The sequence below is a fragment of the Centrocercus urophasianus genome, unplaced genomic scaffold (assembly GCF_019232065.1).
Source record: "Centrocercus urophasianus isolate 14NV4802_14NV808 unplaced genomic scaffold, USGS_Curo_1.0 seq_11, whole genome shotgun sequence".
Taxonomy (NCBI): Eukaryota; Metazoa; Chordata; class Aves; order Galliformes; family Phasianidae; genus Centrocercus; species Centrocercus urophasianus.
In genome coordinates this window covers 83,302,368-83,316,782 of record NW_024884253.1, presented here as the reverse complement: position 1 = coordinate 83,316,782, position 14,415 = coordinate 83,302,368, and the positions used below count along the sequence as shown (strand labels likewise).

Below are 14,415 nucleotides of genomic sequence, written 5' to 3'. Positions count from 1 at the left end.
TCACATCCACACAACTCTTGACCACCTCCCTGGGCAGCCCATTCCAGCGCCTCACCACTCAGAGGAGAAGAAATCTTTCCTAACACCCAACCTGAACCTGCCTTGGTGCAACTTGAGGCCGTTCCCTCTCCCCTATCGGTGTCACCTGGGAGAGGCTGACCCAAAGCGGTACCAGAAATGAAAAAGCTCATCCTGCCTTAAGAACAGCGAGATGGGTGGCAGTGGTAAAACGCCACAAGAACCCCGAAGCAAACCAGGAGCAGCAGCTTGGGGGCCTTCTCAGCACCCCAGGCGCTTTACTTGCAACTCTAGCCGAATGAGAAGACATGGACCATTCCCACCCATCAACACGGGCGGGCTCTTTTGTCGCTTCTCCCTCGAATCGGACGGAACGGGGCGGCTCCGCGCTCCGACTCCCTCTCGCCTCCCCTTCCGCAAGGCGCCCCGCTCCGCCCCGCTGCAGGCCGGTAGGTGGGCACGGCCGGGTTCCGCTCCTGCCTACGGCCAGCCCCATAGCCGGCCCCATAGCCGGCCCCACGGCTGCTTTCCCAGCTCATCCTGCGTGTCACTTCTTGGCTTGGGGTTCGGGCAGGTCCTCCCGCGGCAAACAAATATCCTTGTTATTATCTGCCTCCCCCCCCAACCGCGTTTAGAACGACTCCCCCCTCCCCCCAGTTTATTTTCCGGTTTTCAGCATGGCCGTGGATTGGATCGGGTTCGGCTACGCCGCTCTGGTGACATCGGGAGGGCTCATTGGCTACGCTAAAGCAGGTACGGTGCTGGAAGCGCCTTCCGACCCTCTTCCCTGCTTGTTCCGACAGCCCCCCACCTCGCGGTCCCGAGGGGGAGAAGCGAGAGGCTGTGCCGGGCGCTGATAGCGGGGCTCGGGGCGCGGTGCCGCAGGAAGAGCTGCTGCTGGGCCCGATAAGCCGCAGTCCGCCTCCTGCGGAGCGCCGATAGCCCGGTTCGGCGTTGGGCGGTGCGGCTGCACTGGCGTAGCTCGCTTCAGAAATGCTCTTCTGTTGTTAAGCTCGGTCCTTTCCCGGACTCGCCGTCACGTGCTGAGTTGCCACCCTGTTGCTTTCGCTTCCCCCACTTTGCCCTACTCTGGGCATAGGTGTGGATTCATCCCTCCTGAAACTCTTTGTATTTGGAAAGTCCTTTTACATAATATTTGCAATACGAAGGTGTATGAGTTCATTATGGAAGACACCAAGAAGCATCCCAGTAGATACGGCTACACAGGTGTTCATGCCCACTCCAGCCTGCTTTCTGCTGACTTGCTTTTTCCTTTGGGCTGCAAGTGGAGTTCAGAGCGGGAGAGACAACAGAATGATAGAATTGCTCAGGTTGGAAAAGACCTTAGAGATCCTTGAGTCCAACCACAACTTAGCCATACTATCCTGACTCTAACAACCCTCTGCTAAATCGTGTCCCTGAGCACCACATCCAAATGGTTTTGAAACACACCCAGGAATGGTGACTCAAGCACCTCCCTGGGGAGCCTCTTCCAGTGCTTCACAACCCTTGCTGTAAGAAGTGTTTCCTCATACCCAACCTAAACTTCCCCTGGCACAAATACTGAGAACTTCAGTAACTAATTTCTTCAGCATTACTCTGAGGCCATGATGGTGTGGGAGATGTCTGACTGGGCAGGGAGGACGTGGCTGTGGGAATTCAGATCATGAACAGTAAGTCCTGAACTCTCCATTTGCCTGACTGAAAGCATTCACCCCCCAGTGGTCTTGTCACTTCACTGCTCAATGAACAAATTACCAGTGTTGTGTAGCTCAGGATTATCACTTGTGCTGAGAACTTGATCCCTTGATCGAAGTGAGCCCAGGGTGTTTGACTCCTTTCTACTTTGGAAACTTCTCATTTGTGTAAATCCCTCCCACCTCGTTCAGTTCTCACCTCTTTTTTCTGATCTTAAACATGCACTGCTTTGCAAGAAATTCTGGAATCGTTGCATTGAAACAAAGTACTTTTGTCTGCAAAAAGAAAACATCAATTCTTTCACTTTTCTCATTGGTCTTTCTGCCATAAATATATTCATGACTTAAGGATTTAAATACTAATGCTGTTTGTATCTCGTGCAAGAGTATCTGATACAATTCTTGGTTCAGGTCAGCATGGCCTTAAAATCTTATAAGACACCCCCCTTTCCCTCCCCCATTTCTCTGTTTCACAACAATGAATGTCCACATTTTTTGTTATTTATAGTGTTTTACAAAACAAGTAATGAGTTTGTTCTTGAGCTTCCAATAAATGTGTTGTCTTTTCTTGATTCAGGCAGTGTTCCATCGCTGGCTGCTGGGCTGCTCTTTGGAAGTCTGGCTGGACTGGGTGCCTATCAGCTCTCCCAGAATCCAAGCAATGTTTGGATTTCTCTGAGTAAGTCTTTTAGCATTTTATTTACAAAGGAGTATATTTACCCTAAAACATCTGGATACTAAAGATGAACACCTACAGGTTTTTGCTGAGGAATTAAACTGATAGTACTATAAATTTAGTTTAAAACAGAACTTTAACCTTACGTTCAGTGAAAATCTCTAATAGTGGCCAATCTGCACTGTTCTCTCTGGAACACGAGCTGTCTGCATTGCTTAGATTTTAAGCTGCTACATCTCAGATGCTTGTGGGAGTGCATTGTTGGTGTAATTCTCTTGCCAGTCTTTGTGTTAGCTGTATCTTCTCTCCGTTCCTGATCTGCAGAAGACACTGTTCCCACAGCATGTGACTGTTCTCTGGTGCCAGCCATGGTGCAGTTCCCCTGGACTGGCTGAACTGGTGATGCCACCATGCACCTGTCTGACACTGGGGTATTTGGAAGATCACAGTGAAAGGAAAATTCTAGTAAATTGATGTCTAACCTCTGTGTGTCCTCTTTTTGCCTGGATCCAATGTTCAGCAGCCAGCATGAGTCTGGAGCACTTCAGGAGGAGAGATTTCCCTGCAGGCTGCCTGTGCCCCCAGCAGGTTATTTTCTTAGTGCTGAAAATAGCAGAGATTGTAATTGGCTTATTTTTATGTTTGACGGATGTGTGCACGGTTCTGGAGGTTTAACAGAAGCAAGGTTCAGGAGTTCTACTTCTTCTTCCTCCTTCTCAGAACTGGGGCTCCCCTTTGAGAAGCCAACAAGCCAAGGATCACTGCTTACTTCATGCTTAAAGGGGTGCCACTGACAGAGCATTCGTTCGCTGAGGCTGTGCCATAGCACCTCACCCTTTTTCATACATATGGAAGTTGGAAGTGAAAGGAGAGGGCTCAGCATTTCTCTGTATTAGCGTTGTCTGTGGTGCAGCTCACTTCCATTTCCCCAGCTACTAGATAGGTCAGAGGCTGTGCACAGTCACGCCTCATCGAGTGGCATCAGCTGTGAGCACAGCCAGATGAACTGGACTGAGACCAAGTATTTTCCCAAATGTCAGTGACAGTCAGATACTTTTTCCCTAGTTCAGTAACACACAGAGGCTTTTTTATTCTCCTTTTCACGCTTTGAGGTTTTTGGAGAAGGTATGTTTTGGACGAAAATGCATTTAGTTTGGTGTGCACATTCTGAATACTGGCTATTGATCAGAGCTGGAGGCATTTGAATATTGAAATACTTTTCTTCTTGTTGGATTGTGGTCCCAATCTTTTATGTGTGTAATTACACGAGACTGTTAGATATCAGTGACAATATTTAGAGTGGCATTCTTCCTCCCTCTTAGGGGAGGAAGAATGCCATGACTAGGGCTGAGAATGAGCTGGGCCTTGCCAGCCCAGCTATCACACAGAAGCAGTGCAACCAGATAACATGTTGTTCCAAGCACATTGTTACATGCAGCTGTTACCCGTGGATAGCAGCTCCATGCTAAGCATTTCATCGGCACCATTTCCATGTAGTTTTCTTTGGAATTTCTTCAAGACCCGATGTTCTAGAGATTGCCCTTTCTATTTTACTATCTGGGTGAAACTCGTTCACTTTTCTCAGTGTCAGGTGGTCAGGGTGGATAGCTATCTCTGACCTTAGCAGTAGGTGAAGCGGGGCTGTAAAGGGTTGGTAACAGATAAGAAAATGCTATCTCCCTCTTACAAGAAGTGGGGAAATTACATGTGCAGGCTTAGCGTTTTGCTGGGAAGGAGTCGAGTTCCAGGGTAACATGCTGTAGGTTATTTCCAGTCTCTAAAGAAGCTCACTTTGACAAACAAACTTGCAGTGTGTGCGCAGAAGCACAGGGTGCAGCATCTGCCAGAAGCTGGTTTAGAATATGCGCTCTTCATGCACTGAGGCACTCCAAAATTTGCAGTTTATTTTCCTTTTTTTAAAAAAATCCATCATGTGAAATAACCCTTTCCTCTTTTTACTTGGTTTTTAGTTATTTCTGTTCTGAACTGCAGCATCTCTCTTACACGTGTCCATCTCCTCTGACCGAACTCTTTAATCTTTCATTTAAGTTACATCTGGAACACTGACTGCCGTAATGGGAACAAGGTTTTACAACTCTGGAAAGTTCATGCCTGCAGGGCTGATTGCTGGTGTCAGGTACAACACACTATACTGCTTTGGTTTTGTTGGGGCTTTTTTACTTCCTTAATTCAACTGAGATGGAGTAAATCTTATTTTCTGCGTCTTTTTTGTTTCTCTGCACCTGTTACATGAGAAATATTTGAAAATGAGTTGCTAAGTTATAACTTCTTGTTTAGTTCTGTGAATTTACTGGGTCTTTTTCACCTTATACAGTTTGCTGATGGTGGGAAGATTAGCACTGAAGATGGTGGAGAAGCCCCATGAAAAGTAATTGCTCATTTTACTGCTTATCATCTGCGTGAAGAAACCTGATAATGACACTGTGAACACAGAAGCAAGAAAATGAGGATGGATAGTTATATATGAAGTGCCATTTATTTCAAGAATCTGGTAGAGCTCTTACTGTGCAGTGAGAATTTGGTCCTGGTTGTTTTTTTGAAACACATTTCAATGTATTTTGATACTTTTGATTTTTATATCCCAAAATATACTGATGACATATATGAAGTAGAGTGGATCTGTAATTAGGCAAGCAACCATGCAGTGTCACCAGAAACAACTGGCTGAATACAGCACTGTATCTCATAACTTTTATACCAAGTACTACAGTATGCTTTACCTGCTGTATCCTGAGTTGATATATCATGTCTGTGTAACACCAAACAAATCTTTTTATTGTGAAATGATGCTGAAATGTTGCTTTTCTACAAGTAAAACCTGTTACAAACATTCATATGTTTTTGTGATCCTTTCTGTGTGTATGGGGTATATTTTATTTTTACCTTCTTGTCCTTACCTCAGTCTCTGTAGTGAACCCCTCTATGAGTGTTGTCTTCTGATGCTATTCAAAAATCACTTTTTAAGTGGAAGAGCAGAAGATTAAGTTAGGGGCCTTTGTTAACACACTATCTTTTATTGATCTACAGCCATTGATGTGCTGAATACTTCCACACTGTAACTCATAATCTAAAGTGATATTTTGTGTAGTGACTACTTAAGACTTGACTTTGGGACCTCTATGCCATGAAGGATACCAAACTTTGTCAACAGCATGACATAGGAAAGATACACAACTTAAACGTTACGCAACTACTTCTCATTTTGTAGTGCTGAAAGGAGTATATAACAATTCTCTGGGGAAGTACAGCAAGCTGATTTTAAACTGCTTATTTACTCTCTTTCTTTGGCCACTGCCCAAGATGTATTTCTTGTTCTGAACATTTCATTGAACAGCGTTGAGCCTGAGTGACAATTGCATTGTTTTGGATCAGTGGAAACCCACCTGTAGTAGATTGAGCATTGTTACAGTAGAAAGTAAGAATGAAGGTGGATCTGTAGATGCTGGGCCAATCGTGCAGTGTTTTATTGATTCTCTCAACAAAAGTTATCAAATGAATTCCAGGTTTTCAAGCATATTTCACACTGTGACCTCCCTTGTTTCTGGGCACTTAACCCATAAATAACCCAATCTGCAGGGAGCAATGCTGAAAGCATGTAAAATTATGTCTGAATTCTAGTCTCAGTTAAATCACAGTTCTCTTTTGACTGTGCTGTAAGTAAAACCTAATGGCATTTTGTAATGGCCCTAGAATATTTTTGATCCACTGTATGAAACTGAATGGAAAATGCCATCCCTGCTATGAAATTTTCTTTAGCCATTCAAGAGTAAAATACATTAATACTCTTAAAAGCTGAGTATTTAGGCAGTTCTACACATTCCACTTCCTATTTTATCGTGTAGGTTTTGGTTTTGGTGTTGTATTTTTATTCCACCGAGGGTGGGATCTATATAAACTGAGATTATTCCTTTTGCATTGAGTTCATCCTGAGACCATGCCATGGCTTCAGAGATGCTCCATGCTGTTGCTCAGGTTGTTTCTGAATGTAACATTTTTAAGGAGTGATTTAACTTTTTAAAATTTAATTATTTGCAGGAAATGAATCGTTAAAATAATTAAAGTTATGTTAAAATAATTAAGCTACGGCTAGTCTTTTCAAAGCAGACTCTGAAATTAGAAAGAAGTTAAATATTGCTGATAGTAGATAACATGAAAAAAGCATGGAAAGAGTGCTACTTTTTTAGACCTGGGAAAGGAAAACTACATAGACTGAGTTATCAGACTTAAATCAGAGTTTAGTTGTGCCTCCAGAACTCAATAAATACATCATAGTAATGAAGGAAAAGAGAATTTAGGTAGGCAAATCTTTATTCTGCAGACTGAAAGCCCAAAGGGCTGGCGTCCCATTGAGGGATCTCTTCTGGCTGAGGTAAGTTGCTCACACCTGGGCAGTGCCAGGCATGGATGTGCTGGGAATGTTACAAACCACACAGCTGGCTGGAATGGACATTGTTTTGGGGTCAAAATCTTCAGTGTCTCAACTGTGCTTTACTCTTTACTTATATGGGATAGAGACCTGGAATACAGCAGTGAAGTACTGAGTTCAATGGCAGCAATGAGTTGAGGGGAGCAAGAAGTCCTTTTACTCACCTATCAGTGGATGTCACACCCTAAACTGTTCTTTCAATTCATATGACTTTCATGGCTAGCAAAATCCCTTTCATTTAGTACAAACACATAATGGAGTTTAGGAACATAGGTAAGGTTATGCTGGTAGAACACGTGCCAGTCTTTCAGCGTAGCAGAGGAGAATGAGAGGATGGGAATGTTTCGAGTGAAATGGTTTAGAGGGGAAGTAGTCATGGCCCATTCTACTTTATCCCTCGTTCTAAGAATATAGTCAATGACTGTTTTTAATGCAAAGCATATCCTCTAGCTCTCCTTCTGCTGCAGGCTTTGGAAATGCTATTTGCCACGTCCCAGTTCTGTCAGTCACCGTGCTGGAGCTGCTGGCACTCTGTCATCCCTGGCTGAGGGGCAGTCTGTGCTGAGACTAATATGGCCTGAAGTATTCAGCAATTATCATTGCTGTGGTGGTAAAATTCCTAGCTTCTTGGCAATGCATTCATGCTTTCTGACTGAACAATTTAATCACCTGGAAAAATGAGAGGGGAAAAAAAGGTCAAGAGAACCTCCAGGCAGTGACAGCAGGAGGAGGAAAGTCTTTGTTCCCCCAGAATCCCTACAAGAAAAAAATGGCAAAGCTCTGCATCAATAGTGGCACAGAGACATCCAGATACGTCTCCTCTCCTGCTTCCTTGAAGTGCCACAATGGAGCAGATCAAAGTGCTCAGGCTTTTGTGCTGTATCCCCAGCTCAGTTCACAGGTGACTTTGGATGGTTTTTGTATTCCTGTGCCTTTCTTCTCAGCATGTGAATTGGTGATAATGTTTTCTCTCTCCTCTCCTGCACACTGTTTTCTACATCCCTGATGGTAACAGCACATGGCGTTTCACATTCCCTGCCCCAGGAGCGAGGAGCAGTAAGTTTGATGCCTGCTTATTGCTAGTAACTAACACAGCCTGTCCTTGTTTTAATTTGATCCTCTTTTAAAAAATAGCAAGAAAAAATACAGTAGAGTTATTCTCCTTCTTCTTTCCTATTCATTACATTAAATGTTAGCATTTTATAGAATCATAGAATATTCTGAGTTGGAAGAGATCAAGCCCAACTCCTTTCATAGTACATTAAAATCCCTTCCTGTAAGTACTGTAAGTTGAGTTGAGTTTTAGTATTAATACTTAACATATTTCATTTTCAAAGATGATGCAAGGATTCCAGATTTTGGGAGTGAGATTAGGAGGAGGATGGTTCCTTCTGCGAGCCCAGTGACACAGAAGGGAACAGTGCTTGCTGAAAGCACCACTTCCCCATTGCCTCAGCACGTGGAGATTCTTCCATTCTTTTCCCAGTGTCCGGGAGAGCTCAGTGCTGGTCCCTCCCTTTCTCTCCAAGCAGCCTGCTGGCAGGATCAGCCCCCTGCTTCAGGGGCATTGAGGTACGAACAGCGCTATGACGTGCTGAGCAAAATCCAAAAGCAAGCAGCGTGTTCCCTGCGCTCCTCTGTGATCTGGTCTTGCAAATTCGTGCTGAGTTTTTTTGTTTCTTTGGTCGGTTCCGTGGGTTTCATTTTTTTCTTTGTTATTATTATTCATTTTTAGTTCGGTTAGGGTTCGGTTTTTCGTTTATGCGCGCTGGGGGGCCGGCAGAGGGCGGCAGTGCCCATCCGACGTTCTGCTGGGCGAGGGGCAGGCCGGGATGAGCAGCCCTGAACCGAGCTCCCCTCCCTCTAAAACGGGGTTCCCCCCTCAGCTGTCAGATTTGGATTGCCAAGGCCTCGCTCAGGCCAATCCGAAAGCCCGGCCGCTTCTCCATCGTGACTACGGGGCCCACCAGGAGTGTTACAGCATCCCGCCATTGCTGCTAAGGAGTGCAGAGCTGCACAAAGAACGAATAAAGGCCCCCATCCTCTCCTCCTGTGCCCTCGGAAGGAAATCACTTCCCAAGTGTATCTGAAGCCCAGGTTCTCCCGCACGCACTTTTGCATCAAGAAACAAAATCTGCAGGTTCAGCCAGCCTGAGGAGTTTAGCGCTGCAAATCTCCTTTTTCGAGCACTTATAGGGATTTTTCTCTCTTAAGAAATAGATAAACATTACAGCTTTACAGTATGTAACCAGGGAGAGGATGCTGGATATGTTTCTCTGAAGGTCACACGCTTGCAGCACTGCTGTGGCCATAGGAAATGGCAGCATCTGCTGCTACCTGCAGGCATCCCATAGGTAGGAGAGTCATTGGATGCACTGAAATTCCCCCTGCTGCTCTGCTCCCCAATAAACCCATCCAGAGCTTCCCCCCGGGATGGGCCAGGTGTGTTCCATCAGCATGCAGCACAACTGCCAGCAGGGGAAGGAAACACACAACAGCAGGAGAGAAAATGGATGGAAAGCAGCAGGATTAGAGTAAATGCTTTTGAATTCTGGATGGACATTTCCTTTCGTGGAGGTTCTCGTTAGTCTGTGGGATTATAAAGAGACCTGAAATACTCCAAGGTGAGACTGGTCCACTTACCTAAGAAAGAAAGCCTATAATGGGAGGTAAGGGAAATATTGTGATATGTGATATGTGATATGTGATGGGTGCAAGAACCGAAGGGCCATGACAGAGGGCACAGTGGCAACCCTAAAATCCTCTAAATGTATCATAACCCATCATCTGTGAATATGATCTTCCACGTTCTCCAGCTACTTACACATCCCCAGTGTTTAGCAGTGCATCAGTCACTCCGCCCTAGGAGCCACCAAATATTCCCTATAGTGGATGGTAAAAGGCTACAGGCTTTTCTGAGGCAGAGAAGGCAGCAGCCTGCAATTATTCATTTTTTGGTTAGCTGTTAGCTTGGGAGTGCTGGGAGCGGTGCGTTACAAGAAGACAGAAAACAGCCACAGACTGTGTTAGATATGTTTGAGTCACAGAATGAAACCCACAAGACTCCCTGTGGGATCTAAGCTTATCGCAGAAGTGCTCCTCACAGATGAGTGTGACACCCACTGTTGTCACCTACAGACACTCAGAATTCCTTAGATAGCATTCTCTGTAAGGACAGAGCAAAAGATCTGCTAAAAGAAGATGTTACAAACACTCAGATCCTTCCTTGTCAGCCTTAAACAGGGTGCAATGTGTGTGTTAGCAATACAGCAGGAAGAAGGAGAGTTAGATATTTAAATGGCCACGTTAAGTCACGTCTTATCAGTGCTATTTATTTATTTATTTTTTCTTTCCTTTTTTTCTTTCCACAGGAGCAGTAAGTGCAGACAGACAAAGAAGAGATTTGGAGGAAGAAGGGTGAGGGAGGTCAGCCTCCTATTAATTGCATCTCGTTTAGCTGGGTTACTGCAGCTGACCTCATTCCAATCTTTAATTGCCATCTTGGTTTAAAACCCGGGATGATAACACTGTGAAAGCTCTGGGCCTGCTTTGAGTTCCACTGCATTCATCATCCTTTTTTTCTTTATCAAACATGCATCAGAAATTCAGGAGAGGGTTTTTCACTTTGTTTCCATTGACCATAAGGGGAAATAAGTTTGTGCAGCATCTCTGGGAGGAAGGGAAAAAAATAAACACCAGATGATTACAGTAAAAAAATAAAGGAACAGTGGAACTATCTGGAGTGGTGTGAAGATTTTGCTCTGAATGAAGGTTTCTGAGAAGGTTCTTCACTTATCTGTGCTGTCCTGTGTTAGCTGCCCCCTCCAAGCACCTGTCCTCCCATCCTGGGATTTTCTGCAGAGAGATCTGTTAATGAGATGAGTTTCGAGGACTATGATTGGAGTAAATCTATTTGCAGATCTTGCCAAAAAAACTCTCAGCAGAAAACATAAGGAGAAGGTATTTTTGTGTTAATTTCTCTGGAGGTCATTCTGAAATTTATGGAGGAGGAGAAAAGCGAGGCATTGAGCTTTCCTGTAGGTACTCTGGGGACAAGACTGATTCAGGCTCAGCTTACTCACCGTGCCTGGGTAAACTAATATTCAACAACACACCTCGAAGTGCTGTGCAGTAAGTCTGCACTTATGGAACCCTCTGTCTACAGACAAGGGAGTCTGAGGCGCTTCTACCCTGTGAGGATGCAAACCAGAGCAGCCTGACATCTTGAGCTTCCAGGGTTTCTTTCCTTCTTGGTCAGGAAACTTCCCTAAGCCCCAGCAGTTCCCTCTGTATGGGAAATGATGGTCAGCACAGCTTTGGCTTGAGACAAAGTGTGGGGCAAAACAGGTTAATTTTAGGCTAAGGTTCCTAGCTGTGCTCCGTTGTTTGTGCCCATGACAAAGCCATCTGTGTAGTACCCAGCCAGGACAGGTGGAACACTGCTGTTTGCTCCCACACAATTGAAGAAGTCACAGAGATGCTTTAAGGCACAGCAGCGGATGTAGCTTTCAGGGTGTGAGGCTCAGCTGGAAGTAACCCAAGCTCTATCTCACATTGCTTATGCCTTTTCAGCCATGCAGGCTTGGGGGTAGGCACGTAATAAGGTGCTCCTTATTACGTTATGATTCATGCAGTCTGGCTGCATCCACCCTGCTGTCCTTCCTGGCAGAAGATTTGAAATTCCTGCCACCTTCAGCTGAATTTCTCAGGCATTCTTATAAACCTACAGGAAAGTGTGCAAATGCCAGCAACCTGTCTCAGGCAATACATGAAATTCAGATGACAAAATCAAATGCAATTTCTTCCTTCAGCATTATGGCAGGTGCAGCACGGTGAAACCGCCACAACTCACTATAAATCTGAACAAGAGAAGATGTGGGAAAAGAAAGGGAAAGTGGCTTTGTTCAAGTCATGCACCTAATGAAAAATGAACAGCAGAAAGCTTGCTTTTAGCAAGTTTGATCAAATTTTGGATTTCTAGCTGAACTGCAGCATATACACTGATATCAGTGCATAAGCCCATGCCCTGCTTGTACAAGGGAATAGCTTCTTCCCACCAGAAAGCTGTGGTGAGTCTCCCCAGGAGTCATTTTGACAAACAACTGCAGCTTCTGGCCCCTAGAAGAAGACCCTGTTTTCCCTGACATTAATGTTGCCCTAATGTGACCATGTCGTACATACAAGGATAAAGAGCTTTAAGGAAAGATATCTCTGAGGAGAATGAAAAAAGCCTTTGATATTCTCAAGTAAATCTCTGATCTGAGGCAAGAAACTCCACATAATTAAATTTTATTTTCCCACACATCACTGAGACAAAACTAATGTCTATGGTGTAGATTCTCCTTCTCCTTGCAGCCTGAATCATAGCTTAGAGGGAGATTTCGGTGCTCTCTATTGAACTGTAGCAGAGACAAAGGAAATTTTAGAGGACAAATGAAGGATGCGCTTGAAACCCAGCTATGTTAATTTGTGCTCTGCTCCGTATTGATCTTGCTTTCTGCTTTCAAATTTGGCATGGGCTCTGCAACTCTGCCACAGGCAGATTGCCATGAAAGAGTTTTATCTGCTATTACCCGGCAGCATTGGATGCTCTGCGGTTCTGATACCCACTTGCTCTATCAATCTCACAGAATTACTGCTCTTCCACACCCTGATCTACAATCACAGCAATCTGCCCATCCAACCAGTCCATTAAAAATTGCCCAGTGTTCCTTGGAAAACAAAACAAAGCAAAACAAAACAGATGGTTTGCAAAATGTCGCTTAGTCTTTTTGCACTGCCACGTTTCATCCCGCAGAATTGCTGATAGTGTTACGGCTTCGAGTTTCTCCATATTAATTGCAATGATATTTTTCAGTCTTTTCCTGCCAGCCGAGCTGCTGGCTTTTGATCAGAAATCACGTGTGCTAGGAAGATGTGGACTGCTGTCAGCTGGTGCCAGTCTGCTGTGCCACAGAGGGAAGAGTGAGGTGCAACAGCTGGGGAGGGAAAAGGGTGTACTGACATGCTGATGTACCATATATATGAAAATATGTGGTAAATAGGAGCTTCAAACCCCTTACAGTTCATATAAAACACTGGGCTGGGACTGAGTTTCTGATTGGCTTCTGCTCCACATGGGAGCCCCAGATTTCAGTGGCTGTCGTGGTAAATGCTTGTGATTCTCTAATGCAATATTGAATTCCTGGAGAGAGATGAGGTGCCCCAAACACTTTGTTCCAGGAAGAAAACTGTTCTGGGTTTTGCTTCCTGCATAACAAAAAGGGAGCAAATGCCAGAGCAGTCATCCAGGTAACTCTATTGCTTGGTGGTTGTTTTATGCCATCTCTCTTTGGAGCATTTTCTAAGAACTGAGGTTTATTCCAGGTCCTGACTTCTCCAGCCTTTCCTGACACTTCCTTTGAACATCTTCATCTTCTCTAAGGCAGCAAATTTTGGTTCTCCTTTTTCTTTTCCTCTCTCTTGTGCCTCCTGTAAAGAGTGCTGAAACTGCCTCCACATATTGATCAGCCATTCCTGCCCAACTAATATGTTTTCTCTCAGGCCACCCAGCAGTCTCAGGTAATTTAAAGGTAAGGACTGTACAGACTATATGTTTCTTTCTCTACTGGAAAGACTTTTCTTTGTACATATGTTGGGCATGGTGAAGCCCTCCTGGCCTTGAAGGTGATCTGAATGTAAGCAAATGATCAGGACTTTGTTATCATCATGTGATACTGGACCAGAAATTCAGCATTTTGGTTTTCATACTCCACATCCTCAGCTGTGTACCTTGCTTTGTTCAGTGCTGAGGTCTGACTGAGATCTCTCTGTAGCATCAGGTACTGAGCATGGCCTGACTAGCACCTCTGGAATTCTTATTGGCCTTATATGGATCTCCCCATATATTGTGCTGTCTGTCCAGAATTAATCTGAATTCCCTCCAGTGGAGGGCCAGTACCTCTGAACTTCATGGAGAAGAAGGTCCCATGGCATGCATCATCGATGTATCCTGGTGATGGGGTGGTTGTAATCCTTGCGTTACAAGAAAAGAGAAAGCTCTTCCCTGCAAGCTATCAACATAAACCAGCTGTGCAGCAAGTATAATTTGAGAGGAGTAAGCTTTGAGGTGGTCATCAATATCGAGGATGCCTTGGAAGCTTCTTAACTCTGGGTCTTAATGAAGGTTTTGCTAGGTTTTGCTAAGGTTTTTACAAGACGAGGCATTTGCTTGTGAGGAAGAGGGAAAACCTGAGCTCCAGCCCTCGCTCAAAATAAAAGCTCAGTGTTTTAGCAACACATTTGCTAGCATGGCTTTAAAGAAGAGCAGAGTACTGACATGGGGAGACAAGTCAGTAAGTAAACTTCTGGAGCAGCCATTTACTGAAGTGATGAACAAGGCCTTTTCACTTGGAGCCTTCCCTGCAAGTGAGGAAATCGTTTTGCTTCATTTCAGTGTCTTTGTTTTACCTTGGTCAATGACTTGTTCATTAGAAATAAGAAATTAAATAAGAGGTTTAAGAAGCGGAAAACATATTTTTCCTACCTGTCTGGTTAACAGATTATTTCACAAATGACAATTTCCTTTGTTTAATAAG

The 14,415-nt window shown here is 44.5% G+C and overlaps 1 protein-coding gene across 1 annotated transcript; it reads left to right on the top strand.

Moving 5' to 3' along the window:
• The first annotated feature begins 458 nt into the window (after positions 1-458).
• Positions 459-5,246, top strand: LOC122169758 (transmembrane protein 14C-like). Its single transcript, XM_042836132.1, has 4 exons — positions 459-771; positions 2,293-2,394; positions 4,441-4,528; positions 4,727-5,246. Exons 1-4 carry the CDS (start codon positions 696-698, stop codon positions 4,782-4,784), a joined length of 324 nt encoding a protein of 107 aa, XP_042692066.1. The 5' UTR covers positions 459-695; the 3' UTR covers positions 4,785-5,246.
• The last annotated feature ends 9,169 nt before the right edge of the window (positions 5,247-14,415 follow it).

Coding starts and splice junctions, on each gene's coding strand:
- LOC122169758 (XM_042836132.1), top strand. CDS start 696: ATGGCCGTGGATTGGATCGGGTTCGGCTACGCCGCTCTGGTGACATCG. Junction 772..2,292: donor CATTGGCTACGCTAAAGCAG/GTACGGTGCTGG, acceptor TTCTTGATTCAG/GCAGTGTTCCATCGCTGGCT. Junction 2,395..4,440: donor CAATGTTTGGATTTCTCTGA/GTAAGTCTTTTA, acceptor CTTTCATTTAAG/TTACATCTGGAACACTGACT.